This window comes from Ciconia boyciana, chromosome 7, assembly GCF_034638445.1.
Source record: "Ciconia boyciana chromosome 7, ASM3463844v1, whole genome shotgun sequence".
Classification (NCBI taxonomy): domain Eukaryota; kingdom Metazoa; phylum Chordata; class Aves; order Ciconiiformes; family Ciconiidae; genus Ciconia; species Ciconia boyciana.
The window spans coordinates 28,817,484-28,843,966 of record NC_132940.1 but is presented as its reverse complement, the minus strand read 5'-3'; the positions used below and the strand labels follow the sequence as shown (position 1 = coordinate 28,843,966).

At 60.5% G+C, this 26,483-nt stretch overlaps 4 protein-coding genes and 1 pseudogene across 25 annotated transcripts in view; 4 read left to right on the top strand and 1 right to left on the bottom strand.

Moving 5' to 3' along the window:
* PLPP6 (phospholipid phosphatase 6) lies at positions 1–3,585 on the top strand. Its single transcript, XM_072868623.1, has 3 exons — positions 1–80; positions 407–825; positions 2,687–3,585. The coding sequence occupies exons 1-3, from the start codon at positions 16–18 to the stop codon at positions 3,055–3,057; spliced, it is 855 nt and encodes a 284-aa protein (XP_072724724.1). The 5' UTR covers positions 1–15; the 3' UTR covers positions 3,058–3,585.
* A 2,946-nt stretch (positions 3,586–6,531) lies between these two features.
* On the top strand, positions 6,532–11,131 carry LOC140654416 (flavin-containing monooxygenase 5-like). Of its 4 annotated transcripts, none has more exons than XM_072867665.1 (9): positions 6,532–6,671; positions 7,096–7,278; positions 7,496–7,684; positions 7,769–7,931; positions 8,175–8,317; positions 8,737–8,936; positions 9,309–9,658; positions 10,022–10,094; positions 10,351–11,131. In XM_072867665.1, the coding sequence occupies exons 2-9, from the start codon at positions 7,147–7,149 to the stop codon at positions 10,694–10,696; spliced, it is 1,596 nt and encodes a 531-aa protein (XP_072723766.1). In that variant the 5' UTR covers positions 6,532–6,671; positions 7,096–7,146; the 3' UTR covers positions 10,697–11,131. The 4 variants fall into 4 exon arrangements, with proteins under 4 accessions (XP_072723766.1, XP_072723765.1, XP_072723767.1 ...); XM_072867664.1 differs by having other exon boundaries at positions 6,541–6,671; positions 7,121–7,278; XM_072867666.1 differs by lacking the exon at positions 7,769–7,931 and having other exon boundaries at positions 6,541–6,671; positions 7,121–7,278; positions 8,748–8,936.
* Positions 11,132–11,256: 125 nt separating this feature from the next.
* LOC140654418 (flavin-containing monooxygenase 5-like) lies at positions 11,257–16,349 on the top strand (annotated as a pseudogene).
* Positions 16,350–16,726: 377 nt separating this feature from the next.
* Positions 16,727–25,100, top strand: PRKAB2 (protein kinase AMP-activated non-catalytic subunit beta 2). Of its 8 annotated transcripts, none has more exons than XM_072869041.1 (9): positions 16,727–16,801; positions 18,599–18,688; positions 19,639–19,816; positions 20,048–20,214; positions 21,119–21,212; positions 21,799–21,919; positions 23,155–23,288; positions 23,598–23,666; positions 24,164–25,100. In XM_072869041.1, the coding sequence occupies exons 3-9, from the start codon at positions 19,655–19,657 to the stop codon at positions 24,239–24,241; spliced, it is 825 nt and encodes a 274-aa protein (XP_072725142.1). In that variant the 5' UTR covers positions 16,727–16,801; positions 18,599–18,688; positions 19,639–19,654; the 3' UTR covers positions 24,242–25,100. The 8 variants fall into 8 exon arrangements, with proteins under 8 accessions (XP_072725142.1, XP_072725143.1, XP_072725141.1 ...); XM_072869040.1 differs by having other exon boundaries at positions 16,762–16,801; positions 17,985–18,688; XM_072869036.1 differs by lacking the exon at positions 16,727–16,801 and adding an exon at positions 16,930–17,891 and having other exon boundaries at positions 17,985–18,688.
* Positions 25,101–25,319: 219 nt separating this feature from the next.
* Positions 25,320–26,483, bottom strand: part of PDE4DIP (phosphodiesterase 4D interacting protein) — a 35,238-nt gene continuing 34,074 nt past the window's right edge. For 10 of the 12 annotated variants that reach the window (XM_072869031.1, XM_072869032.1, XM_072869033.1 and 7 more), the window contains 3 exons: positions 26,322–26,460; positions 26,153–26,199; positions 25,320–25,870 (listed from right to left, as the gene is read on the bottom strand). In XM_072869031.1, the coding sequence (XP_072725132.1) occupies positions 25,838–25,870; positions 26,153–26,199; positions 26,322–26,460 (219 nt within the window). In that variant the 3' untranslated portion in view covers positions 25,320–25,837. Of the gene's footprint in view, positions 25,871–26,152; positions 26,200–26,321; positions 26,461–26,483 lie in introns of those variants that run through there. The other 2 variants (XM_072869027.1, XM_072869029.1) reach the window with 2 other exon arrangements.

The following is a 26,483-nucleotide window of genomic DNA, read 5'->3' as shown; positions in this document are numbered from 1 at the left end:
GGGCGTCCCGGCTCCATGGCAACCGGCCACGTGACGGGGGGGCGGCGGAAGAGGAAGCGGGGCCGCGCCGGGGCCGCCTGGTACCGGGGGAGCCGGGGAGCGGGGGCAGCGCGGGCGGCCAGCACCCGGGGGTGCCCTTGGGGAGGTCCCGGGCACGCACCGGGAGGGGGGAACGGGGCCCCGGCGGTGCGGTAGCTGGAGGCGGGAGTGCCGGGCAGGGTGCGGGGGCAGGCCCGGGCCCGGGGCCTGCGGGCAGCGGGGGGCGGCGGGGCCCGTAGCAGGTTGCGGTGAGGCGGGGGGAGAAGCAGGCCTGGGCAGGGGCGACACGCGGGCTCCTGGGCGGCTCGCCCGGGTCCCGGCGCCAGAGCAGGCCTGGCAGCCGGTGACCGGCCCGCACCTCTCCCAGGCCACCTCCTCTCGCCATGCCGAGCCCCCGGAGCAGCCGCGAGCGACGCGCCGGCAGCAGCAGCCGCCTGGAGTTCCTGTCCCTCGTGAGCCAGCGCAGCCCCGGTGCCCCAGACAGCCCCTCCCGGCGGAAGGAGTCAGGCAGCTCCGCGGCGGCCCCGCTGCCCGAGGAGGACTGCATGAAGCTGAACCCCTCCTTCCTGGGCATCGCCCTCAGCTCCCTGCTCGCCATCGACCTCTGGGCCTCCAAGCGCCTGGGCGTCTGCGCTGGAGAGGGCTCGGCCTGGGGCAGCGTGCGGCCCCTCATGAAGGTCATCGAGGTTTCGGGGCACGGCATCCCCTGGCTGCTGGGCACCTTCTACGGGCTCTGCCAGAGCGACAGCTCAGCGGCCAGGGAGGTGCTGCTCAACCTGCTCTTCGGTGAGGCGGGGGGCTCACCAAAGGGCTCTGCAGGCAGGGGCTGGCTGGAGCCAAGGGGGGAGGATGGGACCTGAAGGATGGGGCAGAGCTGAGTAAACCTCAGCCTCCTACAGCCCTGAGGGAGCCCGCTGGTTTTGAGTAACTGGTACCAGAGTGAGTAACCCTACAGCTGGAGGATGTGGTGGTGTGGGTGTGGCTCATCTGTCACAGCTCCTGTGAAACTCCTGACAGCTAAACTGCTCCTGCAGTTGCACAAAACTTTCAGGGAGCTGAACTCGCTTTTAGTTCTTCAGCTTATCAAAACAGCGCATTCCAGGTGCAGCTGCCTGGTGTTGAGACACCAGCCCTTTTCCCTGAAAAGCTGCTCTGGCACATGGATGTCTGCACCCTTGGGCTCCCTACAGGCAGTACCTGCACAGATTGACCTGTACCGGCCAGTGAGGAAACTTGGTTTAAAGCAAGTATTTTAATTTCGTGTGGTATAATACTCCCCCCCTAGCATCCTGTCCTATTATGTATACTTAGATTCTTCATTTTTGCTCATTTAGAAACTGTAGTAGCTCCAGAGCAACAGACCATTTCAGGTTCCTAGTTCTTACTCATTTGCTAAGTTGCAAATAATTGGTCTCTCACACTTATTTGAATTGAAATGTGCTTGGTGGGAAACATACAGTTTGGGGCATCTTTTTCATCTAGCAGCACATGGTTAAATTACAGTCTCGCAACAGAGCTGTGGGAAGGGACCTGGAGGCCTCTGACCTAACCTCTGCTCTGAAGAGGTGTCCCAGCACCAGGGCCTTGTCTGGCCCTCAATGCTCCGGGCCAGAGCCACCCATCTCTCTGGAGCCCTGTCCCAGGGTTGCAGCATCAACGTGGGGAAGGAGTTTTCCCTAATTTCCAAGTTGAGTCTTCCAAACCATATGGAAAAAAAAAAAAAGGCAATTGAACTAGGTTTACACGGAAAAAAATATTTGTTCTTAAATGATTAACCAAAGGGAGTGAACTGAAGTGACTGAAAGATTTGGTGCCCAGAAACAAGCTTTAGGACAAGCAGAAATCAGTCCCTCACACAAGACTTCCTTGGAAGAAGCAGCCCTGGCTGTGAGCGCTGTGCTAGCTGAGCTAACGGGGATGGAGAAAGCACCCTCTGCCCTACATGAGAAGCTGCTCTTGCCAAATACTGGCTGAACACTTCTCACGTCTCACATGTGCTTTGCCTCTGACTTCTACCACAACAACCTTTAGCTCTTTAGCTGGCATTATGTAAATCATCCTTTATTCAGCTCTTGAAAACCAAAGCATGGTTAGCTTTCTGGCATTAATCCCCCCCAGCAGCCGGGAGAAGCCAGACTGCAGGAGCCCTGGCAGCACCATGCAAGCTCGAGGCCCCTCACCCTAAGCAGTGGCTGAGTGGTTGAAGTGGGTTGATCATTCACCCGGGTCAGTTTGACCCCCAGCCACGAGGGTAGGCAAAGCAATGCTGAGTCAACACAGGCTGTCAGGAAGGGAGTTGTGGGGACTATTAACCCCTCTGTTGCCTTCAGATTAAGGGTCAATTTGAGCCCTGAGTCATGGTTGCTGGCTGTGGCAGTCAGAGGGTCTGGCATTGTGCAAGGGCTGCGTGCAGAAAGAGTGGAGACTGAAGATATGCTTGTGCTAGAGAAGGCCAAGCACTGGGCGAGTGCCACACTCTCCCTACCCAGGCATCATAACCATGGGAAATACTGCCTGCTCTTCGCAGGTTTTGGTAGCCAAGTGCTTGTTTTCTTAGCTAATGGCTTTGGTTTGCTTCTTGCCTTGTTTTCCATGGGGGGAAAAAAACCCCTTCCTTTCTTGCTCACTCACTGTTATTGTCTTCTAGCATTGCTGCTGGATCTCGTGCTGGTGGCAGTAGTGAAAGGGCTCGTCAAGCGGCGGCGGCCCACCCACAACAAGATGGACATGTTCGTCACCATCTCGGTGGACAAGTACTCCTTTCCATCAGGCCACGCCACCAGAGCTGCCCTGGTCTGCCGCTTCATTCTGCACCACCTGGTGCTCGCCATCCCGCTGCGGGTCCTTGTGGTGCTCTGGGCTCTCATTGTTGGCGTTTCAAGGGTCATGCTGGGCAGGCACAATGTGACAGACGTGCTCTTCGGTTTGCTGCTGGGATACGCACTGTACAGCGTGGTGGAGTACTGCTGGCTGTCCCCACTCAGCGCACCTGCCCTCTTTGCGCTCTGGAGCCATTGATAGCTGGGTCCCTCCCAAAAGAGGAAGTGTGCACCCAGTTTTCTAAGCGTGCACAGGGAGGGGATACTGGGACTTGAACTCACATCCTAGATCACATCTATCCAGCCAAGATTTAAACACTAGTGCTGCTGCAGGCTCCTGGGCCCACATTTAGACATTTGGTGCTGTCCTGCCCTCCTGGTGGGCTGTCAGGCAGTATGTGCACTGGCCAAGCAGCTGCACTGACTGTTCTGTGAAAAACCAGTCCCTGCAGAGCCCGGAGAAGGCTCAGCACATTCATCTGGCAGCTCACTGCTGATACTGTGAATCGGCATGCCCTTGCTGGGCACCTGTTGCATTAGCCCACGGTGTATGTGGTAGCTGTGGCTTTGCAGAGATTTCTCTGCAATTGCCCGTATATCTGTATGCTGTAAATACGCTGATCATGTTGCTGTCATGAGCATGCCCTGCACAGCCTGCTCCATAACATCTGCCTGGAGGCTACTCACTGGGGTGTGTCCTCAGGTTTATAAAGAGCTCTGCCTTCCTAAGCAATGCGTCTCTTCCCTATTGCTCTTAATTTAAGCACTGCACTCAGCCAGATGTCAGCCAACAAGGACACAAGCACCTGACTCCCAGTGCTATGGGGAAAGGAGGGTGCAACTGAGGGTTTGGCCCATCCATGCCATCTCTGAGAGCAGGTAGCTGGGGAAGCAGCTCCCAGCAGCAGCCTGCTCCCGAAGTCCTTGTGCAGAGCTTTACAGCTCCTTCCCCCGCTCCACAGGATTTTCAGTCTCCCAGGGGGTACAGTGCATTCACAGCAATTCCTGTTTATCAGCACATTACCAGTGCTGCTGACAGCATGCTGCAGAGCGAGTCCCTTCCACGTAACCCTGGCTAGCAATGCACCCTTGCCCAGGCTGCTGGGCAGCCCTGGGAGCGGACCCTTACCTGCACCTCCCACGGCTCTGCCAACCACTGCCACAGCTCCCTGTGCTCTGGGCAGGCAGGCTCTCCTACCCTGGCACCGATGGTCCTGGCAGCCTGTTTTTCATAGAGGACTGCTTGTTCTTGGCAAGAGGGGACCATGAGGAGCCTCTGTAGTGAGCCAGGGCTGAGACTGAGCCAGAAAAGCACAGAATCCACATCAACAGGGACCACAGCTAAGCAGGGAGTGAGGGCTCTGGGCTGAGCTTAAATAGTGCTCCCAGCATGTTGGTTGGGGTGATTGGGCCCAGGTGAGGCTCATCGTGGCCATTAAGGTCTATTAGTGCACTCAGGCCCTGGAAACCATGGATTAAGTCTTATTAAAACCAGGCAGTACTTAAGTGTGCTGTTCCTCTGGGTGAAGTGTGCAGGAGCAGCCTGAAGGCTGCTAGTACAAGCACCCTATCCCTGTCTGTCACCCACTGTCAGTTATACAGGGGCTGAGATGAAAGTGCTTGACATGACAAGGTTCCCCCAGAGCTGAGCCATGACTTACTGGCACCATGAGCTGGTGAAGCTACCAGCTGTGGGTTTGCACTCCAGTCTGGGACTCGTACCATGACCAAAAAAAAAACAACCCCTGGTTTGCACTGTGTGCCCAGCAGCCAGCTGGGCTAGTCCGGCACATGCATGGCAGCAGCTGGCCACCCTGGCCACCCCTCCCGCACCAAGGCAGAGATGAGCTCTGCAGTGGCTGTGGGATCACGGGCAGGCAGCATGCTCTGGTGTAGTCAGGGTTTGGGGTGACCAGGGCTCGTTGAGCTGTGCCAAAACATCTTAGCTCTACTTTTTCCCAAACACAGGGTACTTTTCGCCCAAGCAGTTCTTACAGCTGTTGGGGTCTTCCTTTCCAGGCCACGGAAGAGTATGGCAGCAACTGTGGCTCTGTGCATCTGTGACTTGTTCCCACATGCACGTGTGTGCCAGAAGTTGCTCTCAGCTCACTTGCAGGACCCTTCATGAGCTGCTTGGTGGCACCCGCCATCACCAGTGCAGCGCCCTGCTGGGTCACGGGCTGCCCTGCTGCCCTCTTACCTCTGCTCTGCTTCTCCCCACCTCCATCAGCGAGACCTTTGGTCTCATCTTGTGCTTGTCACTTGTCACTGCTCCTCTGAGCACAGGCACCAGCACACTGATAGGACAGAGAAGACTGGTGCTTTCTGCTCAGCTTGTCCCACAGCACCTCTGCCCGCTGCGGAAGCCCAGAGCAGACGTGTCTGCATGCACTGCCCACGACGCTGTCCATCCTGGGTGCTTGCTAGGCATGGTGGACTATGGCTTTCCTGCAGGCATCAACAAGCTGGTCTTGACCGAAATGCCATGGTTCGACCCTTGGTGCACTCCCACAGTCCCCTGTGCCTGATGGCACGGTTCAGCTGGGCCATGAGCCCAAGCGTGGTGGGGGCAAAGTCCAGGCCTGTGCAGCCTCTTGTAGCTGCCAAGGGAGAAGGGCAAATTCGAAGGCAACCCGCACAGAGGTTTCACAGCACAGCGGTGGGGTTGAGAGCTGGGAGAAGTCCCCTGTACCTGTCGCCCTTGGGCAGTCCCTGCAGAGCTTGCAAAAGAGCCAGAAGCCAGCTGAGAGCGGAGCAGGGAGGGTAGCGGTGCCAGTGCTGCCTCCTCGCCATCTCCGTGCTGATCACCCTGCCTGGTAAGAGATGCTTTCGATGCTTTTCAACGGGCAGGCACGGAGCGTGCGTTGGCAGCTCAGCGCCTCTGCCCTGGGCAGAGATCAGCCCTTGCCAACAGCAAGGGACAGAAAGAGCTTTATTACATTTACTGCAAAGACACTATGAGTTTTAGAAGGTTAAAACCATTTCAGCTGCAGAGCTTGGCCCCTCTGTAGCCAGGTGCCTTGCTCAGCTCCCTGGACACAGGAGAGCAAACTTCCCCTGCAGTCCCCGGGGCCTGTCTGGCTGCGAGTGCACCAGGAGCCAGCAGCGTGCTCCCGAGCCGGCCGCTCTGTGCCTCGCACCGCCAGGGAGAGCCTTCTCCTAACCAGCCCCACTGCCCTGGCACCAGCAACACCCCGGCAGCACGGTGCTCCTCGCACCGGGGTCCTGCTGGCCCCGGGACTCTGATGGGCCGGGAGCGAGCTGTGGATACGGGGACGCTGTGCCGACATGCCCAGCCTGGGGGCACGGGGGGACGTGGGCGATGAGGTGCCAGGTGCCACCGGAGCAGCTGGAGCTGCCTTTGCCCCCGAGTACCAGCACGAAGAGAGTGGGGCTGATCCTGACAATCCCAGTGGTAAAAGTTCAGGGCAGTGTTTGTTTACCTGGCATGCAGGCATGCCACGGGGACCGGCTGCGCCTCTGTCTTTCCTGCGCCCCCGTGTCCCCACCGTGTCCCCACGCGGGGGTTCCCGGTGAGGAGCGTGGGACGGCTCCGGACCCTGCCGTCCGAGGCTGCAGTGAGAGCCACTGCCGGAAAAGCCGAAGAGGCGGCCGGGAGCCAGCCGGGCGCCGGCTTCCTCTCCCCAGCCCCGTGGGAGGAGTGACGGAGGGGGAGGCCCCGCTTGCCGCGGCCACGCACCCTGAAGCCAGGCCGCCGCCCGGCGCCGCGGCTCGGGGCAGCCCAGCGGAGATCCTCGCACGGCTCCCTGCCTGCTGCTGGCCTTCCCAGGGCTGCTGCTCCCGCGGCCGCAGGTGGGTCGAGGGCCTCCCCGTGGGCTGCCAGCATGCGGCGGGTGGCGGGGCGGCGCGACGGACATCTCCCCGGGGAAGGGAGAGGGCGAAGGGCAGGCGGAGGGGCCGTGGCCCACCCGGGAGGGAGCCGTCGGTACCCGAGGCAGGGCACGGCGCTGCGGTGTGCCTCCATCGCCGGGACTTGGCGTGAGCAGGGAGAGTCCGAGGCTCCCTGGCACTCGGTAGCATTTCTCCCCATGGCGTCCAGAGGCAACACCACGGTGGTGCAAAACCCCAGCACCGGCCAGGTCCCTGCTGGGGCGGGGAATAGCAGTTGCCTCGCAGCTTTTGGGGGACAAACTTTTGGGGGGCTGCCTCTCAGCTTGGGACCTCTTTGGTGCACGGGGCCAAAATTTTGCACAGCTTCCCCCCCCTTGCCCCTCAGCCCCACTCTCCGGCACTGTCCCCAGGCAGAGACCCAGCGGTGGAGGGCAGCATGGTGAAGAAGGTGGCCATCATCGGAGGGGGCAGCAGCGGGCTGTGCGCCATCAAAGCCTGCCTGCAAGAGGGGCTGGAGCCCGTCTGCTTTGAGAGGACCGGGGACATCGGAGGGCTCTGGAGGTTTGAGGTAATCCCTGTGAGCCACATGTCCTGCTGGGGGTCAGCACCCCGGCAGCCGGGCATCAGTGGCGGTGGCCAGCAGGGTGGCATGCAGCCGGCCATGGCGAGGTACTGGGGGGAAGCCTGAGGGCAGGCGCTCCACACAAAAGGCCACCACACCAGCCCCAGCCATCCTCCCCATCGCTGCCCCTGTGCCAGCACCGAGCCATGCCCTGCTCCCGCAGGAGCGCCCCGAGGAGGGCCGCGCCAGCATCTACCGCTCTGTCATCATCAACACCTCCAAGGAGATGATGTGCTTCAGCGACTTCCCCATCCCCAGCGACTTCCCCAACTACATGCACAACTCCAAGATCATGGAGTACTTTCGCATGTACGCCCGGCGCTTTGACCTGCTCCGCCACATCCGTTTCATGGTGAGAGCCGAAGGGGCCCGGGGCGGGCAGCAGTGGCGGGGCCGGGGGTCGCAGGGTGCCTGACGCCCGCTCCCTCGCACCCAGACCAGCGTGTGCCGCGTGGCCAAGCGCCCCGACTTTGCCACCACGGGCCAGTGGGAGGTGGTGACAGAGAGCGAGGGGAAGCAGGAGGCGGCCGTGTTCGATGCCGTGCTGGTGTGCACTGGGCACCACACCGAGGCACACCTCCCGCTGAGCACCTTCCCAGGTACCGCCCCACACCCCAGTACAAGGAGAGACCCCAGAAAGCTCATCCATGGGAACCCCTGTTCTCCCTGCTGCTCTTCCTCCCGGCCTCAGCATTTCCCTGCCTTGCTTCGCCTCAGGGAGCGCTCCCACGCTCCCCAGGAGGGGGCTGGCAGGGCCAGAGAGGGTCCCCACTTCCATTTTTCGGGAGGTGACCCTCCAGCCTGGCACCAGGAAGCCAAGCATCCCTCCTCCCTGCCCGCAGGCATCGAGAAGTTCAAGGGCCACTACCTCCACAGCCGAGAATACAAGGATGCCCAGGATTTCACTGACAAGAGGGTCGTTGTCATTGGGATTGGGAATTCGGGGTCGGACCTTGCCGTGGAGATCAGCCACACGGCCAAGCAGGTGAGCAGCAGGAGCAGCGTCCCAGTGGGCAGGACAGCCCGCCGTGGGACACTGCTGGCTCCAAGAGGACACCATGACCAAGGCACTGGCATAGCCGCCACTGTCCCGGCACTTGCTGCATTTGGCAGTGCTGGCACCCAGCAATCCCAGTTGCCAGGCAGTAGTGGCAGCCGAGACTCGATTCCATACGGATACCCCGATTTCCATTCCCTGAGTCCTGGGCTGGGGCTGCCCCTGCGGCTCTTCCCTACCTCTCGCTGCCAGGTGCCCACCCCTGGCTCCCTCTGCCCTCCGGGTCTTCGCCCAGCACCCAGGCAGTGTGAAGAGGAGTGATCCTGGGGCGAGGACATGCCCCCCCCCAGGGAAGCCCCCCAGGACTGTCACAGCCTTCAGGAGGCGATGCTTCCTTCCTCACCCAGGTCTTCCTTAGCACCCGCCGGGGCGCATGGATCCTCAACCGTGTTGGAGATCAGGGCTACCCCATCGACGTCATCTTCACCACCCGCATGAAAATGTTCCTGAAGAAGCTGCTGAGCCCATCCATGGTGAGCGACTTCACAGAGAAGCAGCTGAACGCGAGGTTCAACCACTCGCACTACGGCCTGAAGCCAAAGCACAGGTGCTAGCAAAAGCTCCCCCTGCCCAGGTGGAACCCCCTCGCTGCCCTTGTGTCCAGCCCCGCTTGGCCATTTCCATGCTCCCTGTGCCCAGGCTGGCGCTGAGGCACCAGCCCTGGAAACCCAGTTAATAGCTGTGGTGCGCCCAGGCAATGCTCGAGGGAGCCACCACTGCCCCTTCTGGGGACCCTTGGTGGCACCAGTGCAGTAGGAGCTGCCAAGCATCCCTGGGCGACCAGACCCATTGGTACGAGCATCCTCGAGGCTGAGCATCCCTGGGGACGAACATCCTTGGAGCAGGGAGCAGTGGCCGGAGCAGGACACGGACAAAGACACCCCACCCCAGCACCCTGATATCTCCTTGTGCTTTCCAGGATCCTTCACCAGCACCCAACCATCAACGACGACCTGCCCAACCGCATCATTTCAGGCAGGGTGCTGGTGAAGCCGAATGTCCAGGAGTTCACAGAGATGTCTGCCATCTTCGAGGACGGCACCAGGGAAGACATCGACGCCGTGGTCTTTGCCACGGGATACAGCTTCTCCTTCCCCTTCCTCGAGGGCTGCGTGAAGGTCGTGGAGAACCAGATCGCCCTCTACAAATTCATGTTCCCCCCTGACCTGGAGAAGCCAACGCTGGCTTTCATCGGCCTTATCCAGCCCCTGGGCGCCATCATGCCCATCTCCGAGCTCCAGTGTCGCTGGGCCACCCGCGTCTTCAAGGGTAAGTGAAGCAAACCTCCCCTCTGGCTGCAGCCCGCTGCACCCCCAGAGCTGGGGCAGATGGTGCCCAGCCATGTTTGGGATGCAGCAGTGGGCTGTGCCATCCTGGTCGTGGGCGATGGCATGGCCGCCTTGCAGCCGTCGTGGTGAGCTGGGCTTTTGCCTGAGCAGTGCAGGGACATCCGTACCCTGCGCCCCACAGGCTGCTCCTTCCCATCCCGAGGAGCTTGGACGTGCCTCAGGTGCCAGACCACCTGCTATGGTGGTGCTGGCAGGGGCACAGCACCCAGGCAAGGGCAGCACCACAGTGGCCACTGTTGCCAGTGGGGTGCAGTAACCCCAGCCTGTGGCTCATCCTCCCTAGGGCTGAACAAGCTGCCCCCACAGCATGACATGGAGGCTGACATCAAGCAGAAGAGAGAAGCAATGGCAAAGCAGTAAGACGCCCCCCCCCCCCCCCCCGGGAACAGGGAAGGGGACAGTTTGGGCATGGCTGCTCGTGGGCACCTGTCCTGTCCTGTGGCTGCGTCCCGGCACATTTGGCCATGCCAACAGACGGCAGGGGTGCGCTTGGCCGCACTACCCCCACCCTGCTGATCCTTCCCGATGGCGGTCCATCCAGTAGCGACTTGCCGGTGCGCAGGGCATCTGCTGGCTCTGCCACCAGCATCCACCTGCCCTCCCTGCCCGCAGGTACGTGAAGAGCCAGCGGCACACCATCCAGGTGGATTACATCCCCTACATGGACGAGCTCGCCTGCCAGGTGGGGGTCAAGCCCAACCTGCTCACCCTCTTCCTCACCGACCCCAAGCTGGCACTGGAGGTGGCCTTCGGGCCCTGCACGCCGTACCAGTACCGCCTGCGGGGCCCGGGCGAGTGGGCGGGCGCCAGGGAGGCCATCCTCACCCAGTGGCAGCGCATCATCAAGCCCCTGCAGACACGGCATGTGGAGGAGCACCCCTCGGCCCCTGCCGTGCCCCTTGTCTTCAAGCTGGTCGTGGCTGTGGCCGTCCTCGCCGTCGTTTTTGCTTACTTGTAGGTGTCTGCTCTTGATGGGGTGCCCAGAGGGAAAGGAGGCTTTGCAGTGCACCAGTGGGGCTGGCTGGCCAACCCCTGCCCCAAGGCAGCCTGTGCACCCCAGTGCTGGCAGGAGCCCTCATCCTGCCCAGCACGGCCCCACTGCAGCCACACCACAAGTTTGGGGTGCGTGGAGCCTCCCTGGCTGCCGAAATAATGCCTCAGCACCTGCTCTGCACCTCCTCCCGGGGAGCCACCACCAGAGACGGACAAGGAAACCTGCTCACACGCAGGGTAAAATCCAGTCCCTCTTGGCCAGCGCTTTCGACTTGGCGAGGATGCACCGGCTTTCCTGCCGCCTGTTACCCAGCTGAGCCACCACTGGCTACACTCACACAACAGCTCAGCAGCAAAGGCACAACAGACTTCCTAACTGGATAAAGGCACGTTAAACAGAGCCAGGCATCCGTCCCGTTACTGACACCACCCCGTCCCCCTGTGTGCCAGGGGGACACACACGGGTTTGAGGCTGGCCTTGTGCCGGCGGCACAGCTCCAGCTCTGCGGCAGCATGGGCTGCATGCACGCACACATATGCACGTGCGTGTATCCACAGCGAGACGGCCTCGCCCAGGGTGTGTGCCACAGGAGTGGGTCATGGTGTTTACAGCGGCACAGCTCAGTGCCACCCTGGTCACCTGCGTGCAGTCCCTCCAGAGGATTGCTGGGTGGGTTGGGGACCCAGAGCGGTGACAGGGGGTCCTGGCCACCACACGCCAGGACTGGCACAGCTGCCAGCCACCAGTGCCCTGCGCATCCCCCTGGCTTTGTTTTCCATGCCACGACCTGCCAAAATCTGGAGCATGGCCACATCTTGGCCCCGGCACCCAGGAAGTCCCGGGGCAGCGTCAGCATCGTTAAGTGGTTACAGAACCTAATGAGCCCCTTGCGGAGGGCAGGCGTGGGCAGGAGGTGTGGCATGGCAGCGGGGAGAACCTGTAGATCGTGTTTGGAAGAAACACACCCTGTGACACCTCAGCTGACCTCGGTCGCCCCCGGGAAGCACAGGGACAGCCATCCCCAACCGAGCAGCACCATGCGTTCCCCCAGTGTGACCCGCCAGGCTCCGCACCCCCTCGAGCTCGTGCTGCTCCCAGCCGAGGCTTCCCCACCATCCTTGCCACCACCGCACCACAGGACATGGCTGCCCAGTGAGTAGCCATCATTGGGGCTGGTGCCTCTGGCCTGTGTGCCCTGAAATGCTGCCTGGATGAGGGGCTGGTACCCACCTGCTCGAGAGGAGTGGGGATAGCGGGGGGCTCTGGCGCTTTGAGGTAAGCCTTGCACCATGCCAGCCTGCCCCGCGGCAGCAGCACGCATGGGATTGGGATCAGTCATTGGCAGCTAACGAAGCACCGCTCCCCTGCTTTGCATGTGTGCGGAAGGTGGGCTGCCAAGGAAAACCACAGGAAAAAAACCTGCTGCGGCAGTGGGAGGTCCCCATGGTTCCAGCTGGTGTGCCAGCCACACTGGACCCGTCTCCTTCCCACCAGCAGCAGGACGGACCCTCCACAAGGACCTTACCCCAGGGCCCACTCCCCTGGCCCAGCCTTCCCCTTCCCATCCCTTCCTTCCCGGTCTCATCCATCCTTTCCCCTGCTGCTTTGCTCCTGGTCCCCTCCAGCCCTTTCCTACCCATCCTGGTCCCATCTAACCCTGCTGGCTGTCCCAGTCCGTGTCCTGCCCAGCCCTTCCCTGGAAGTCCCAGTTGCTCCTCTCCTTGCTTCTGTGCCGCTCGCCCATGCAGAGGCACTGAGTGCTTTAGGAATGCACTGCCTCTTCTGGGCTGGGGGTGGGAGCGGGGAAACTGAGGCACAAGACCCCACGACCTGCTGTCACTGCTGCATGGCCCCTGCCAACCCAGAGCTTCCTCTCCCCCATTTTGCGGGACAGGCAGTTGCACCTGCGGGAGGGTGCTGGGTGCAGGGACGGGTGCTATGACCACCCGTGGCTTAATCCTGCACCCCTGGGCAAGGTGCCAGGCAGGGAGGTAGATGTCCGCTGCAAACCTGCAGCCCCCGGTCCCCACGGCAGCACCAAGCCATGCCCTGCTCCCGCAGGAGCGCCCCGAGGAGGGCCGCGCCAGCATCTACCGCTCTGTCATCATCAACACCTCCAAGGAGATGATGTGCTTCAGCGACTTCCCCATCCCCAGCAACTTCCCCAACTACATGCACAACTCCAAAATCATGGAGTACTTTCGCATGTACGCCCAGCGCTTTGACCTGCTCCGCCACATCCGTTTCATGGTGAGAGCCGAAGGGGCCCGGGGCGGGCAGCAGTGGCGGGGCCAGGGGTCGCAGGGAGCCTGACGCCCGCTCCCTCACACCCAGACCAGCGTGTGCCGCGTGGCCAAGCGCCCCGACTTTGCCACCACGGGCCAGTGGGAGGTGGTGACAGAGAGCGAGGGGAAGCAGGAGGCGGCCGTGTTCGATGCCGTGCTGGTGTGCACCGGGCACCACACCGAGGCACACCTCCTGCTGAGCACCTTCCCAGGTACCGCTCCGCAGGCTGCTCGTGTGCTCCCTGACACCCCTGGGAGCACCCTCCTCTCGGGCTTAGCCCTCACCCCGCTCTGGCTGCTGCCAAAAATGCCTCCACAGGTTAACGCACCAGGTGGGATTGCACAAGTATGCTGCTATCCCACCCATCTTGGTGGTCTGTCCTTGGTGGCTCTTGCTGTCAGTGCTTGACCAAAGTGCCCTGCTGGCAGGTGCCACTGCTGCCAGCTCACCTCTCCTACCAGAGACAGGCTCCCTGAGCTGCTGGCCACATACCCACTGGCCTCTCTGGCCCCCCGGCAAGGCTTGAGAGATTGGCACTGGTGGTGGCCTCCTCTGGGTGCCAGGCAAAAATGCCTGGAGAGCTTTCAACTGTGGAGACCCTCTTTGGGTGGGGAACAGGCTGGAGCACACTGTCACCATGGTCTGGCGGGATGGCGCAGACCCTGGCTGCTCCTCTGCCCCCAACGGCTAGCACTGGGCAGGAACTGGAGGAGGATTTTGGGATGGGAGCATGGAGGTCTCCAGTCTAAGCCCTGCTCCAAGCCAGGCCAGCCCCAAAGCCAGAGCAGGATGCTCAGGGCCACACTGAGCAGCTCCCAGGCTGGAGATTCCACCGCCTCTCTGGGCACCATCCCAGGGCTGCATCGCTCCCGTTGGTCATGCTGGTCCCAGCCTGTTCCCAAAACACACCACCAGTCTGAGCAGGAGGACAGCGACCCCCTGCCCCACGCCCCTGCCTAGCATGGCTTCCCTCTCTCTTCCAGGGCTGGAAAAGTTTGAGGGCTGGTACCTGCACAGCCCGGACTATGAGAGCCCGCAGTTCTTTTTGGGGAAGCGGGTGGTTCTGGTTGGCACCGGGAATTCAGGCATCGACAGCACGGTGGAGCTGAGCGACGCAGCCAAGCAGGCAGGCTGGGAGAGCCGCCGGGGCTGGGGTGCTTATTATTTGGACCCCAGAGGGCACCAAGCAACCCCCCGCCATCCCCTGTGGGCTCCCCTCCCTCCAGCATCGCTGCTGGCCATGAGCACCCCATCCCCTCTCGACGGGGGTGGCTGTTGTGGTCCCAGCAGCTGTGCTGGCATCCCTGCCCAAAGGAGCACGGTGGGTGCCAAGCCCAGTCCCGAGTATGCTGCCATGCCACCACCTTCCCTCTCCTTCTTCCCAGGTCTTCTTCAGCACCAAGCGTGGGACCTGGGTGCTGCACTGGGTGGCGGATGGCGGATACCTCTTCGACTTCTCCTACATCAGCCACTTTATACAGCTCCTCCAGAGCCTGCTGCCTCAAAACGCCAGCAGCTTTCTCCTGGAGAGGAAGGTGAACTCCCGCTTCGACCACACGCTCTACGGCCTCCAGCCCCAGCACCGGTGATCGCCCCAGCAGCACCCTGGGGACCTGCCCCAGCGCTGCCCGTCCCACTGCCCAGATCTGCCCGTGCCTTCCAGGATCCTTCACCAGCACCCAACCATCAACGACGACCTGCCCAACCGCATCATTTCGGGCAGGGTGCTGGTGAAGCCAAACATCCAGGAGTTCACGGAGACATCTGCCATCTTTGAGGATGGCACCAGGGAAGACATCGACGCCGTGGTCTTCGCCACAGGATACAGCTTCTCCTTCCCCTTCCTTGAGGGCTGCGTGGAGGTGGTGGAGAACCAGATCCCCCTCTATAAATTCATGTTGCCCCCTGACCTGGAGAAGCCGATGGTGGCTTTCACTGGCCTCATCCAGCCCCTGGGTGCCACCATGCCCATCTCCGAGCTCCAGTGTCGCTGGGCCACCCGCGTCTTCATGGGTAAGCGAGGCAGGGTGGGGGGATGCAGCCAGCTCCCTTGGCCATGGCAAGGCTGAGTCGTTCAACTGGCAGCAACCCCTGGCACACCGCCTCCCTCCACTCACCTTTGTTGTCCTCCTTTTGCTTATTCATAGGGACAAAAACGAGCGTTGCATTTTGCAATGAGCCTCATGCTCATCTTCTCTTGTGGGAGCCACTAACAAGTCCCGTTGCCTGCAAACCACCTTCTCCCTCTCCTTTCCTGCTGTTACTTCTTTCGCCCATGCCTCCTGCTTTGCTCCTGCTGTGATGGCACGTCCCCAAAGCCCCAAAGGCTTTTGTGTGCAAGCACAGGCCAGGCTGGGCTGCGGAGCCAGCCATACCATGGCGGGAGCACAGCCCTCCCTCCAGCCACGGCCTCCTCTTCCCCAGGGCTGCAGGACCTGCTGCCATCTGCCAACATGCTGGCTGACATCATGCAAACCAAGGAGAAAATGGCCAAGCGGTAAGGACCCTGCACAGGCATCGCTCCTGCCACCGTTACCCCCATGCCAAGCCCACCTGCCCTCCCTGCCCGCAGGTACATGAAGAGCCAGCGGCACACCATCCAGGTGGATTACATCCCCTACGTGGACGAGCTCGCCTGCCAGGTGGGGGTCAAGCCCAACCTGCTCACCCTCTTCCTCACTGACCCCAAGCTGGTGCTGGAGGTGGCCTTTGGACCCTGCATGCCGTACCAGTACCGCCTGCGGGGCCCGGGCAAGTGGGAGGGCGCCAGGGAGGCCATCCTCACCAGTGGCAGCGTGTGGTCAGGCCCCTGCAAACCAGAGCTGGGGACCGTCCCAGCTCCAGCCCCGTGCCCCACATCTTCAAGGTCTTCTTCAGCATCGGTTTGATTGTGGCCACCCTTGTCTATGTCTTGCTCTCTCCTTAACCTAAAATGAAGGAGACAGCTGGTCCCCCTGGCAATCTTCTTCCTTTCCTTTGGGCTTGGGTGTTTCTGTAGCCTCGTTAGGTCTGCCGCCACGTCAGGAGGCACGGAGGGAGTCGGTTCCTTGAAGACGCAGCCTGGTCTGTCTTGCCTTCCTGCTGTGCCAGGGCCACACCAGGTCTTGTTGGGAGCTGAAGACAGGGATCACCCCCTTCCCTAAATCCTGGCCCTGCAGCTCCGCAAGCTCTACCCGTGGTTAGGTTGGTGCAGAGGCAGTGGGGAAACTGGGAACTCACCTGGCCAGGGTGCCTCGGGAAAAGGGCAATAAAGCTTGTCCCCGTGTCAAGGGGACCAGGGACCACGCTGCGTGGGCTGCCTGTCTCCGGTGTCCGTCCTGAGGCATCTGGCCTGCCCACCCCACAGCCGGCCTGCTCACCACCTTGCCAGCCAGCTCACCTCACGGCATACCCCATAGCCAGCCTGCCCACCCCGAAACCTGGCAGCCCAGCCCCACAGCCACACCCGACCTCTTTCCCGCCACCCCCGGGCCTCAGCCCTAGCTCTGCCCTCAACCGACATGGCCGCCCCCCGGCTGCGGCGCGGATGAAGCCGCGCGGCCCTCAGCCGGCATGTCCGCGCGCCAGGCCGGCCGCCCTTAACAACAACAGGCGAAGCCGCCCTCAAAAAACATGGCGGCTCCGGCAGAGGGGAAGCGGGTCCGCGGGGGGGTGGGGGGGGGCGCGGCCATAGAGCGGCGCGCGGGGGCGGGCCAGAGCGCCCCGCAGAGGCTGGCGGTGGCGGCGGGGGGTGTCGCCATTTTGGACGGAGGCGGAGAGCGGGGCGGCGGCGGTGGCGGCCAGGTGGGGCCGCGGTCGGGGCCGGACCGGGCCCGGCCTCGCGGCGGGGCCGGGGGGTGACAGCGGGGTGTCACGGCTGGCCAGGCCGCGGGTGGGTGGGTGGCAGCTGGCCGGGCGTTGCTTGGCCGGGCACTGCTGTGGGAGACGGTGGGTGAGGCTTGGCTGGGCGTCCCCACGGGTGACAGCGTCCATGGGGTGACACTGCGGTGGGTAACGGCGGCCTGGACCCCTCATTTGCGGCTGACCCCAGCCATGTCCCGCAGCCGGCTCAGAGCCCCTCAGCAGGGCCCTGTCCCTTGCCGGTGCGGCCCGCTTCTCCTCAGGGCCACGGCAGACGCCGCTTCACCGTGACCTGGCAGGGAAGGGGAGCAGACGGCCATGGGCTGAGCGTGCCGTGACAGCCCTGCCACCGCCACCGCTTTGCAGAGCCCTCCTGCCAGCCATGCCTGCTTGGCACAAGTCCGGGGGAGGGAGACTTTCCTCTCCCCGGGTTCCCAGCTCATCCCCTTAACCTTATGGCAACCTCACAGCTGAGCTCTGGTTCCCTTCTGGAAAAGAGGGAGGTGGGAGAGTCCAGGCGAATCAGGCTTCCCTGGGTAGCTCCAGTACCAGGAGGTGTCAGCTGAGCAGGCTGCGGGCAAATGAGGGTGCTGAACAGAGACCCCATCTCTCCAAAATAAACCCTGTCAGGCTGCCTGCCAGTGTTTCCTGGTGCGGGTCACCGGCCAGGTGGGAGAGGCAGCAAGCGTGGCACATTTCAGGGGGAACTGGTGTATTTCACGTGTCATTTTCAGAAGCAAAGTGGGTAGGTGGGGCTGGGTGGAACTGAAGGGGCTTTGTGATCTGGCCAGCAGGCACCCACCTTACTGCAGACTGCAGCTGGCAGTGGCTTGCTGTCAAACTGGGAGCGGCTGCGCTGAGACGCTGCGGAGGTTTGCTTGGGCTTTGGTATGGGCAGCGCTTCCATTAGTGACTTGGATGTACTTGTGTCACACCATCAGAGCTACAAGAGCTACAGAGCTACATCTGTGCTACAAGGGCTTGTCTGAACACAGGAGGGTTTGAGCTGTAGAAGTTAATTCAGTGAAACCAGGTACCACAGGCTGTGTTCAAAGAGCTCGCTGTCCCGGTGCAGCAGGGTGCCTGTGTGCACAATGCAGGAGGTGGCATGGTCTTGTCTGCTCAGGGTTTCAGATGCCACGCATCAGAAAGGAGCCACCACTTGCGAGAAACCTCAGGAGGCATTTGGAGAGCGTGACCTGTAAGGGACAGCCAGAGGGACTGGATTCCTTTTAGAGAAGAGAAAGGGAAGCTTTCACATCTGTTAACACCTGCACGTATCTCTCAGGTCTGTCTTGGTACAATAGGATGTTCAGCCTTTCCTACCTTCCTCCCCATAGATGAGAAGTAAGGGAGCCTTAGCGGAGATACTGGGGAAGAAGCTCCTCAACAGAAGGTCTAGTTGGGGCAGGTTTTGTAAGGAGTTGTCTGAGCCTCCTCCAGGGCAGAGGGGGAAGATGTCAGAGCAAGTGGTGCAGCTCTTCTGACCTGGATCTTCAGGTACACTTGATCCTCAGTGAGAGGTGGTGGGGGTTTGAGTTAGCTGTCCTCTTGAGCTGCCTTTTAGCCTTCAGGATTTAAGAAATACTTTATTAATTGCTCCCTAATGTTCTAAAGCCTGGCTTTGGCTGGCAGCTTTGCCTGGCACCCTTCATATAACTTGATCTTCTAAACAAATCCCCAAATGTTGCAACTAAGTGCATGAAGCAAGGCTGGCTGTCCTCTTGCCTTGCCTTGCAGAGCCCATGATTGGCGTGGTAAGCTGAAAGCTGCAAAATAAGCCTGGGAAGGGGGCAAGAACCCCGATCCATCTCAGCTGCTGGAAACTAGGTAAGGCCTGAAAAGTCCCATGTAGCTTGCAGTGGCTTTGTTGTTTGTCCCAAGAGGTTTATAGTTGTTCATGGCTTGGCACTGTATGGCCAGCTCTTCTGCTTTGCATTCTCTGAGCTGGGTGAGATCAGGGATGACAGCCCATCTCCAGCTTCAGAGTGGCACTGAGGCAGCTGGGATTGCCCTTCCCTCATCGTGTGCCTCTGGATGGGCTGGGCAGACACTGGAGCACTCAGGGTGGCGCCGCTGGTTAGGGTCACAACAAGCAGACCTCCTCGCCGCGCTGTGCTGCAGGTTTGCCTGGTGAATCATAAGTGAATGCCGTTGAGAGCTGAGCTTTTTGCAGACACCATGGCATTAGCCCCACACCTTGGCCAAGCTCCAGCTTGGGTGATTCCACTCAGACACTTTAAACGTTCCTGTCGCCTTTGCCAGGCACAAGGCTCCGCTTTTCTGCCTGCGAGCTCTTGGAGACTTGTTGGGAGCTGTTAAACAGCTGCTACTTTCACTCTCCGGCTGTTTTCTTGCTGGGTGTAGGGGATTTGTCCGTAGAGCCTGACCATGGGACTGTGAAAGAGGCTCTGTTAATGCCAAGCAATTGATTTGCCAGTAAAGGTTGGCTTTATTTTTCCCATTGGCACCTCTGCTATGCTGGCTGCTGAGGGCTTGTGTGGGACGCAGCGTAACTAGTATTGGTTTTGGAGTATAACAATTACCAGCTTAACTAGAGTGATGGTTCATAAGGATATGGCTATAATTAGGTCAAGGTGTCTTGTTTGTTAAATTCCCCTTCAGCTCCCAAACTTGACTGTGGGAATGAACTTTGGGCCTTTTTTAGGATTGCTGCCAGTCTCCCATGGCAAAGAGCATTGGGAAATGGCACCTTTGCTCCTCTCCTTGCTGCCAGAGCCTGCAGGCACAGGCACACTGCCGTCCTCTCTCTCCTGCAGGGGCGGCTGAGCTGTCATGGGGAACACCACCAGTGACCGAGTGTCTGGGGAGCGCCATGGCTCCAAGTCCCACCGCTCGGATGGCTCTGGTGCCCCCCACCCCGCCAAGGAGCACCCGCACAAAATCATGGTGGGCAGCACCGACGACCCCAGTGTTTTCAGCTCCCACGACTCCAAGGTAGGGGCTGGCCACTGCCTTCCCTGTCCTGCCCTCTGGGGCCCTGGCTGAGGCTTCAGCTCACTGGCTATGGGGGGCTGTGCTCCAGCCACGTGAGGGGTCTGTGGAGAGCTGGGAGTCTGGAGGAGTTCTGCGATGGGATGTGCAGGTGGGCTGGTAGAGGCCAGGGGGAAGTAAATGTGGTCCCAGTTGTCGCTGTGTCTCAGTCAGGCTCTGGTTTTCTTTGCTCAGATTCCTGGGGACAAGGAGTTTGTGTCGTGGCAGCCAGATCTGGAGGAGTCAGTGAAACCGTCCCAACAGGCTCGTCCCACTGTCATCCGCTGGGCCGATGGAGGCAAAGAGGTCTTCATCTCTGGATCTTTCAACAACTGGAGCACCAAGATCCCACTTATCAAGAGGTAGCCAGTCCCTCAGGTCACTCTATGTTCTCCTCTGCTCCATTGCAGGGAGTGTTTTCCCTTCTCTGTGCTGGTTGCTGTTCCCTTTACTCACCTGGCTCTTCTCAGTTCACCCAAGCTGGAGGGTCTGAGCACAAATATGTAGTCAGCTTCTTCCCTGGGTGGTGCTGTGTGGTGGTGGGAACTTGTGAAACAGAGGGACAGGACAGGATGGGCCACTGTGCTTGCCCAGCTGGTTGTCACGCAGCACCTAGTCCTGGCAGCAGAGCCCTGCCCAGGTACGCGGCAGTCCCCTGGAAGCTGTCCGCTCTTCCCTTGGCTGTGGCCTTACCCCACGCTAGTGCTGTTGTTGCCAGCGGGGTTGTTTATTTGTCCCTTACGTGTCTTCCTGCCCTAATGATGTTCTCGCTGTTCCACAATACATTGGTGATTTCTGTGGAAACACTGTGTAGGACTCTGGGCATAATCCCAGCAAATCATCTGGAATGGGTTTATCTCAATTGCAGGCTTAACAGAGCTGCTACACTTGCTGCCCCTGTCCTGCAGTGACAGCATGGGGTTAGATGTTTTGCCCATGCATCCTCTCCAGTGTGTCTTGCACAGGGTGTCTGCTGTGCCGATTTTCCCTGGGCACACAGAGCAGGTCTGCAAGCTGGGCTGCCTCCTGTGCTCCTTGCGGCTGGACTCCTAGGAGTTTGAGCCACACTAGTGCTCTGAATGCTCGCGCCTGTTGTGTCAGTGCCTCAGATCACTGATGATGAGCAAGCCTAACCTTGCATGAAGGTGTTGGGGTAGAGGGGCTGGGCAGTGTGTGAAAAAGTGCTGTTTTCTGGGACCCCACGGAAGAGCAGCATCCAGAGCACCAATGGGGTAATGCTGTTGCACATCTGTTCTCTCTGCACAGCCACAATGACTTTGTCGCTATCCTGGACCTCCCAGAAGGAGAGCACCAGTACAAATTTTTTGTGGACGGCCAGTGGGTCCATGACCCATCTGAGGTAATTCTCAAAGCTTTATCCCTGCAGATCTTGTCTTCTTCAGGGGACTAGGCATGATGTAACTGCAGCAGAGGGGGAACAGGAAGAGCAGAGGGTATCTGTGAAAACGAAAGGGGCACCTCCATCCCATGAGTCCTTTCAGAGGCTGGTTCCTCTGGGCTTAGACATGCTGTATGGGGGAGTGTCAGGGAGGTACTGAGGGGCAGGGAAACACCAGAAGACCTTTAAGCCCTGTTCAGAATTGATGACATGGGAAGACGGGCGATGGGGTCAGCACTCACTTGCAGGTTCTCCTTCGAACTGAATCACGCGGTAGCAGCATGGGAAGGAGAGGACGCTTACCCATCGGCATGTAGTAGGATGGAGGATGAAAATAGGAGGTGATGTAGGAGCCTGGGAGTAAAGGGAAATCCTCCCAGGGTAAACAGCAGAGATCTGCAAGTATAGAGCAGAGCTAGACACTGGCCACCTGCACTCTGAGTTAATGGCACAGCAAAGGCAGCTTGGGCTGGGAGGATCTAGGAAGCATCGCGTGTGCTTCGATTGGAGGTAAACATAGGAAGACTCTTACCTCAGTTCTCTCCAGCCTGTGGTCACCAGCCAGATGGGGACGATTAACAACCTGATTCACGTCAAAAAGTCTGACTTTGAGGTGTTCGATGCTTTGAAGGTGGATTCCCTGGAGAGCTCAGAAACCTCAGGTCGGGGTGAGTTTTTTGTGGCATTACAGCTTTGCATGTGCTATTTTCCACCTCCTCTGCTCTGAGACTCGCTGCTCTGGTAGAGAACCCCCTGAGCAGAGGTGTGGGCCTGCACCCAGGAAGAGTAGTGTTTGGCAGCGTGTCCTCAGCAGCCCACAGCTGAGGCCTTGTCTCCATGGAGGGTCTGTGCTGGTGTAACTTGTTCTGTGCTAGCACCGTCCCAGAGAAGGGTCAGTGCCTGTGCGTGGCTGAGGCAGCCATTTCAGACTGGTGAACACCGGGAACATCACCCCTTTCTGTCTGCTCAACTGTGAGTAAGTCATCTGATCTGGGGTACATGCTAGGTGTGAGCAGGATCCAGGTTATTTTCAGCAGCCACTCTTCGTTTTCATGCCAAGGTAATTTGTACTAGTGCTAGCACATCAGAAACCTCCATCTCCGCTTGTGTTACAGCAGCAGGTTAGGTTACCGCGCAGACACCAGCAGTGCTGGCTCAGTGTGTAGTGCTGGTAGGTAGCTCAGTTGTGTTTCGGTCCAGGGCGCTCTGGGTGTAGCCTGCTGTCCCTGGTACAAAACCCATCTCAGATACAGCCTCAGCTCCACATCCTTGCCCAGCCTGGGCAGGTGATACTTCACTGGAAAGAAGCCAGCAAGCAGCAGGAGCTCCAGGGAGGTGGAGCCGTTCCAGGTGCTGACTGTTCCAAAACAATCAGGTCAGATGTGGCTGGGAGATATGGCCAGTCCAGCTTCCAGTGACCACAAGCTCCTGTGGTTCCTCGTGGGCTGAGCAGCTGCTCAGTCTGGACTTCCCATCTGCCCTTTCTGGGACCTCCTTGTCAGGCAGTTCTGCAGCACCAAGAGCATGCAGGCGTGCTGCTTGCCGTGCCCCTGCTGCAAAGGGTACAGCTCTGGGGCAAGCCAGCTGCTTGCTACAGGGAGAGGGACCCAGCTGTGCTGAGAGCCGTGTGCAGGGGTCTTGGGGTGGGTACCACAGGGTGCTTGTGTTGTGTCAGTGCACGTACCAGCTTACAGCCCTGCTTGGAAATACCCAGGGCTCACCTGGCTGCTTATTCTGCTGTGAAAAGGCTTAGCTGTTGCTATAGGATACATGGCCATGGCTCATGGAAGATGTTTTGTGCCTGAAAGACCCTGCTTGGTCCTTCTCAGCGTCTTGGGAGCTGCTCTGTGCTCGCCAGTCCTGCTTTAGCCATTTCATGTCTCCTCTTGTCTCTTCTCTTTAGACTTATCAAGCTCACCGCCTGGTCCTTATGGCCAAGAGATGTACGTATACCGGCCTGAGGAGCGCTTCAAATCCCCACCCATCCTCCCGCCTCACCTCCTCCAGGTCATCCTCAACAAGGACACCAATATCTCGGTGGGTGCCAGCATACTGCCTGCATATGGAGAGCCACACTGGGGTTGGAAGGGGAGTCCTGTCTGCAGGGAGCCTGGTCTCCCCTTGGCTGGGGTCTGGCCCTTGGCATTTCCTGGGAAAAGCATCACTTTTCCCATTAACCACACCGGTTTGGCCCCTTGCTCTGCCTGGTGCTTAGCTGAGCTCTGTTCCTGTTCAGAACAGCCAGACACTAGCAGCTCAGATTGCCTGAGATGGCAGCTTCCTGTGATGGCTGGGGCTGGGGGCTCAGGGCTCTGCTGTTCCCCTGTGACACTCCTCTTGTCCTAGTGTGACCCAGCACTGCTGCCCGAACCCAACCACGTCATGCTCAATCACCTCTACGCACTTTCCATCAAGGTAAGGGCAGGTCCCGTGAGGCCACTGGGTGAGGGAAGGGGAGCTGCTGTAGCTCCCAGGAGCCTGCAGCACCTGCAGGGACCAGAACCTGGACAGCCGTGGAGTAGAGACAGTGGTGTAGGGACGGGGGGACCCACACAAGGACAGCTTGGCTGCCTGGTGAAGTGTGGCACATGCAGGGATGTAGGTTGTGGTCTCCTTACACCCCCCAGTTCCTTGTAGCTGCTTCCTCACAGTGTGGTGCAGCTGGGTAGCCCTGGGCTCTCCTGTTGCGTACCAGACCCTTCCCTCGCTCCGCCCTGGCTCCCTGTCGTGGGTGTTGGACGTGTCTCGCTGGCCGTGAGGCTCGGGACAGCAGGGACAGGCTGGGGCTGCTCCCCAAGCCCACAGAGCCCTCTTCCCGATGGCCGCCTTGGGGGTGCCCTGCTCCCGGGTCAGCACAGCCAGGCTGCACTGAGCTCTCCCACCTGCTCCCGCTGACGCTGTGCCTCTCACAGGATGGCGTGATGGTGCTCAGTGCCACGCACCGCTACAAGAAGAAGTACGTCACCACGCTGCTGTACAAGCCCATCTGAGCCGGGGCCTCGCCTGCCCCCCACGCAGGACACGAAACGCCGCTTTGTCTGCACTCACTGGGCCACGGGACTGTGTGAGAACTGGCCACTGGCTCCAGCCTCGAACCTGGCAGGGACACAGGCCCCGGCGATGAGCCCAAGGCCGCTGGGGCCTGTGGCACTGTCCCATCCTACTGGTGTGGTTTGATTTAACCCTTGGTTTCCGCCCACCTGCAGCTACCCTTGGCTTCTGTAAGTCCCTGGGGCCACTTTGCTGCTCACCAGAATAGCCTGTCCTCGCACCCGACACGGAAAGGGCTTCACCCTACCCATCTTCTCCAGCCTGCAAGGGCCCCGAGGCGGTCCTGGCACTGCCCCCCGTCCAGGCCTCCAAGAACATGTCCTGCCTGCTGAAGGTTGCTGTGCTGTCCTGGTGATGAGCCTCCAAGGGCACCTGGATGCCTAGGGGCTCTGGGATACCCCAGCCTGCCCCCTGTCCCACAGCCCTGAGCGTGGGGCTGCCCCGCTCCTTGTGCTCCCCAGGTTCAAGGAGGGCTCTCAGCTCTGGCTGCAGCCCCAGCCCTCTGCCAGGTTCAGCGTCAAGCCCATGGGAGGGAGGGTACAGCTGGACACAGCCGCGCTTACCTGCCGCCAGGACAGCACCGTCAAGGACTGAATGCTTGCCCCGTCCCCCCCATGGAGTGCTGCTGTGGGGCAGGGCTGACCATCACAGCCAGAGGGTCACCTACGAATGCCCACACTGGAGGGGGCCTGGGGAGAGCGGAGCAGGGCAGGTACCCCAGGACCCCGGCTACACTGCCTGCTGCCGGAGCAGTGCCATGTGACAGCGTTTTCTGTATTTATTACAGTATTTATTGTTCTCGGTGCTGCTGGCCTGGTGTTGGCGGGGGGCTCTGGAGCAGCGAGAGGAGGGAAGGGAGCGCCCGGTGGGGTGCGGAGCTGCCCTTGGGGTGCTGGGGTGGGGCCCAGAGCCACCCCCTTGGGGCCAGCCGGTGCCTATGGCACCCTGCGCTCCGGGTGGCTTGGGGAGGGGGGAGCACGGCTGCAGAGACGGGCGTGCCAGAAACACCACAACCTAAAGGAAACCTTTATTGGGGACTCTCTAGCCACTGAACAGAACATGGCATTTCTTACATCTTCCTCCCGCGCTGGGGCCCCGACATGCCCGGGGAGCCCCCAAAACGCAGCTCCGATACCTCTATCTATATACATATACATACATCCATGAGCAGGGATGGGTACACAGCAGGGTTACAAATGGGACCAAGTCCCAGGGCAAGAGGTGCTCAGCGTGGAGGGCTGTGACGCCCCACTCTAAGCACCCTGGGTGGAAGGGTGCGAGCGCTGAAGCACGGGGCACGCAAAGCCCAAGCCAGCAGCTGGTGCTGCGATGCCAAGAAAAGGCAGGTGGAGGGCATGCAACCACCACAGCAGCCCAAACCCACTAACTGTAGCACTGGGTGCCCCAGACCCCTGTCCACCCCAGCCCTTGGAGTAATAGGGACAGAGGCCGCTCCAGCCTTCCAGTGTGGCACAGCTTGTCAGCCAGCGGGCTGTTCTGCGGCTGGGGCCATCGCTCCCTGCCCTGCCTGGGGCTCATGCGACGGGCAGGGCCTGCTGGGCCTTCACCTGGCGAGAGAGCGTGCGTGGCAATAAGGGGGAGCACTGCCAGGGCAAGCCTTCGCAGGAGAACTGCTGTGCCCTGGGGACACAGACATGGAGGCTGGGGACAGCCAAGGAAAATGGGTCCCTGTGTGTCCCAGCCACGCTGCACCCAGCTGGCCCCTCAGCACCCCGTCAGCCACCATTCTGCCAGCAGAGCACAGGGTGTCTGCCATCTGTGCCCATCCCCAGGGCATCAGGGCAGGGGCACCTGCCCCTATCCCGTGCTGGCTGCCAGGGCAAACTCACCTCCAGGTTCGTTCTGGCCTTGCGCAGCACGTTGTGGGTCCTGGTCACTGCAAGGGAGAGAGAGATGGGGTCAGTGAGGTCCCTGTGCTGTGCAGCCACCCCAGGTATGTGTGGACCAGGCCAGCTTGGCCATGCCACCCCACAGCAGGATGCCAGCCGGGCCACATACGCTGGCTCACAATGAACTGCTCCATGCTGTCCTTGAGCTGGGCTGTGCTGCGCAGCTGTTTGGCCATGCTCTGCAGAGCATCCTCCCTCTCAGAGAGCTGGGCCCGCAGTGCCGCGATCTCGCCCTGTAGTGCCTGCTCCTGGGATGAGACGAGCGCGATGA

Excerpts from the sequence above, each read along its gene's own strand:
- PRKAB2 (XM_072869041.1), top strand. The coding sequence starts at position 19,655 with ATGGGGAACACCACCAGTGACCGAGTGTCTGGGGAGCGCCATGGCTCC. Across the intron at positions 23,289-23,597 it reads ACAAGGACACCAATATCTCG|TGTGACCCAGCACTGCTGCC; the intron begins GTGGGTGCCAGC and ends CTCTTGTCCTAG. Across the intron at positions 23,667-24,163 it reads TCTACGCACTTTCCATCAAG|GATGGCGTGATGGTGCTCAG; the intron begins GTAAGGGCAGGT and ends TGCCTCTCACAG.
- LOC140654416 (XM_072867665.1), top strand. The coding sequence starts at position 7,147 with ATGGTGAAGAAGGTGGCCATCATCGGAGGGGGCAGCAGCGGGCTGTGC. Across the intron at positions 7,279-7,495 it reads GAGGGCTCTGGAGGTTTGAG|GAGCGCCCCGAGGAGGGCCG; the intron begins GTAATCCCTGTG and ends CTGCTCCCGCAG. Across the intron at positions 10,095-10,350 it reads AGAGAAGCAATGGCAAAGCA|GTACGTGAAGAGCCAGCGGC; the intron begins GTAAGACGCCCC and ends CCCTGCCCGCAG.
- PLPP6 (XM_072868623.1), top strand. The coding sequence starts at position 16 with ATGGCAACCGGCCACGTGACGGGGGGGCGGCGGAAGAGGAAGCGGGGC. Across the intron at positions 81-406 it reads GGCCGCGCCGGGGCCGCCTG|GCCACCTCCTCTCGCCATGC; the intron begins GTACCGGGGGAG and ends CACCTCTCCCAG. Across the intron at positions 826-2,686 it reads GCTGCTCAACCTGCTCTTCG|CATTGCTGCTGGATCTCGTG; the intron begins GTGAGGCGGGGG and ends ATTGTCTTCTAG.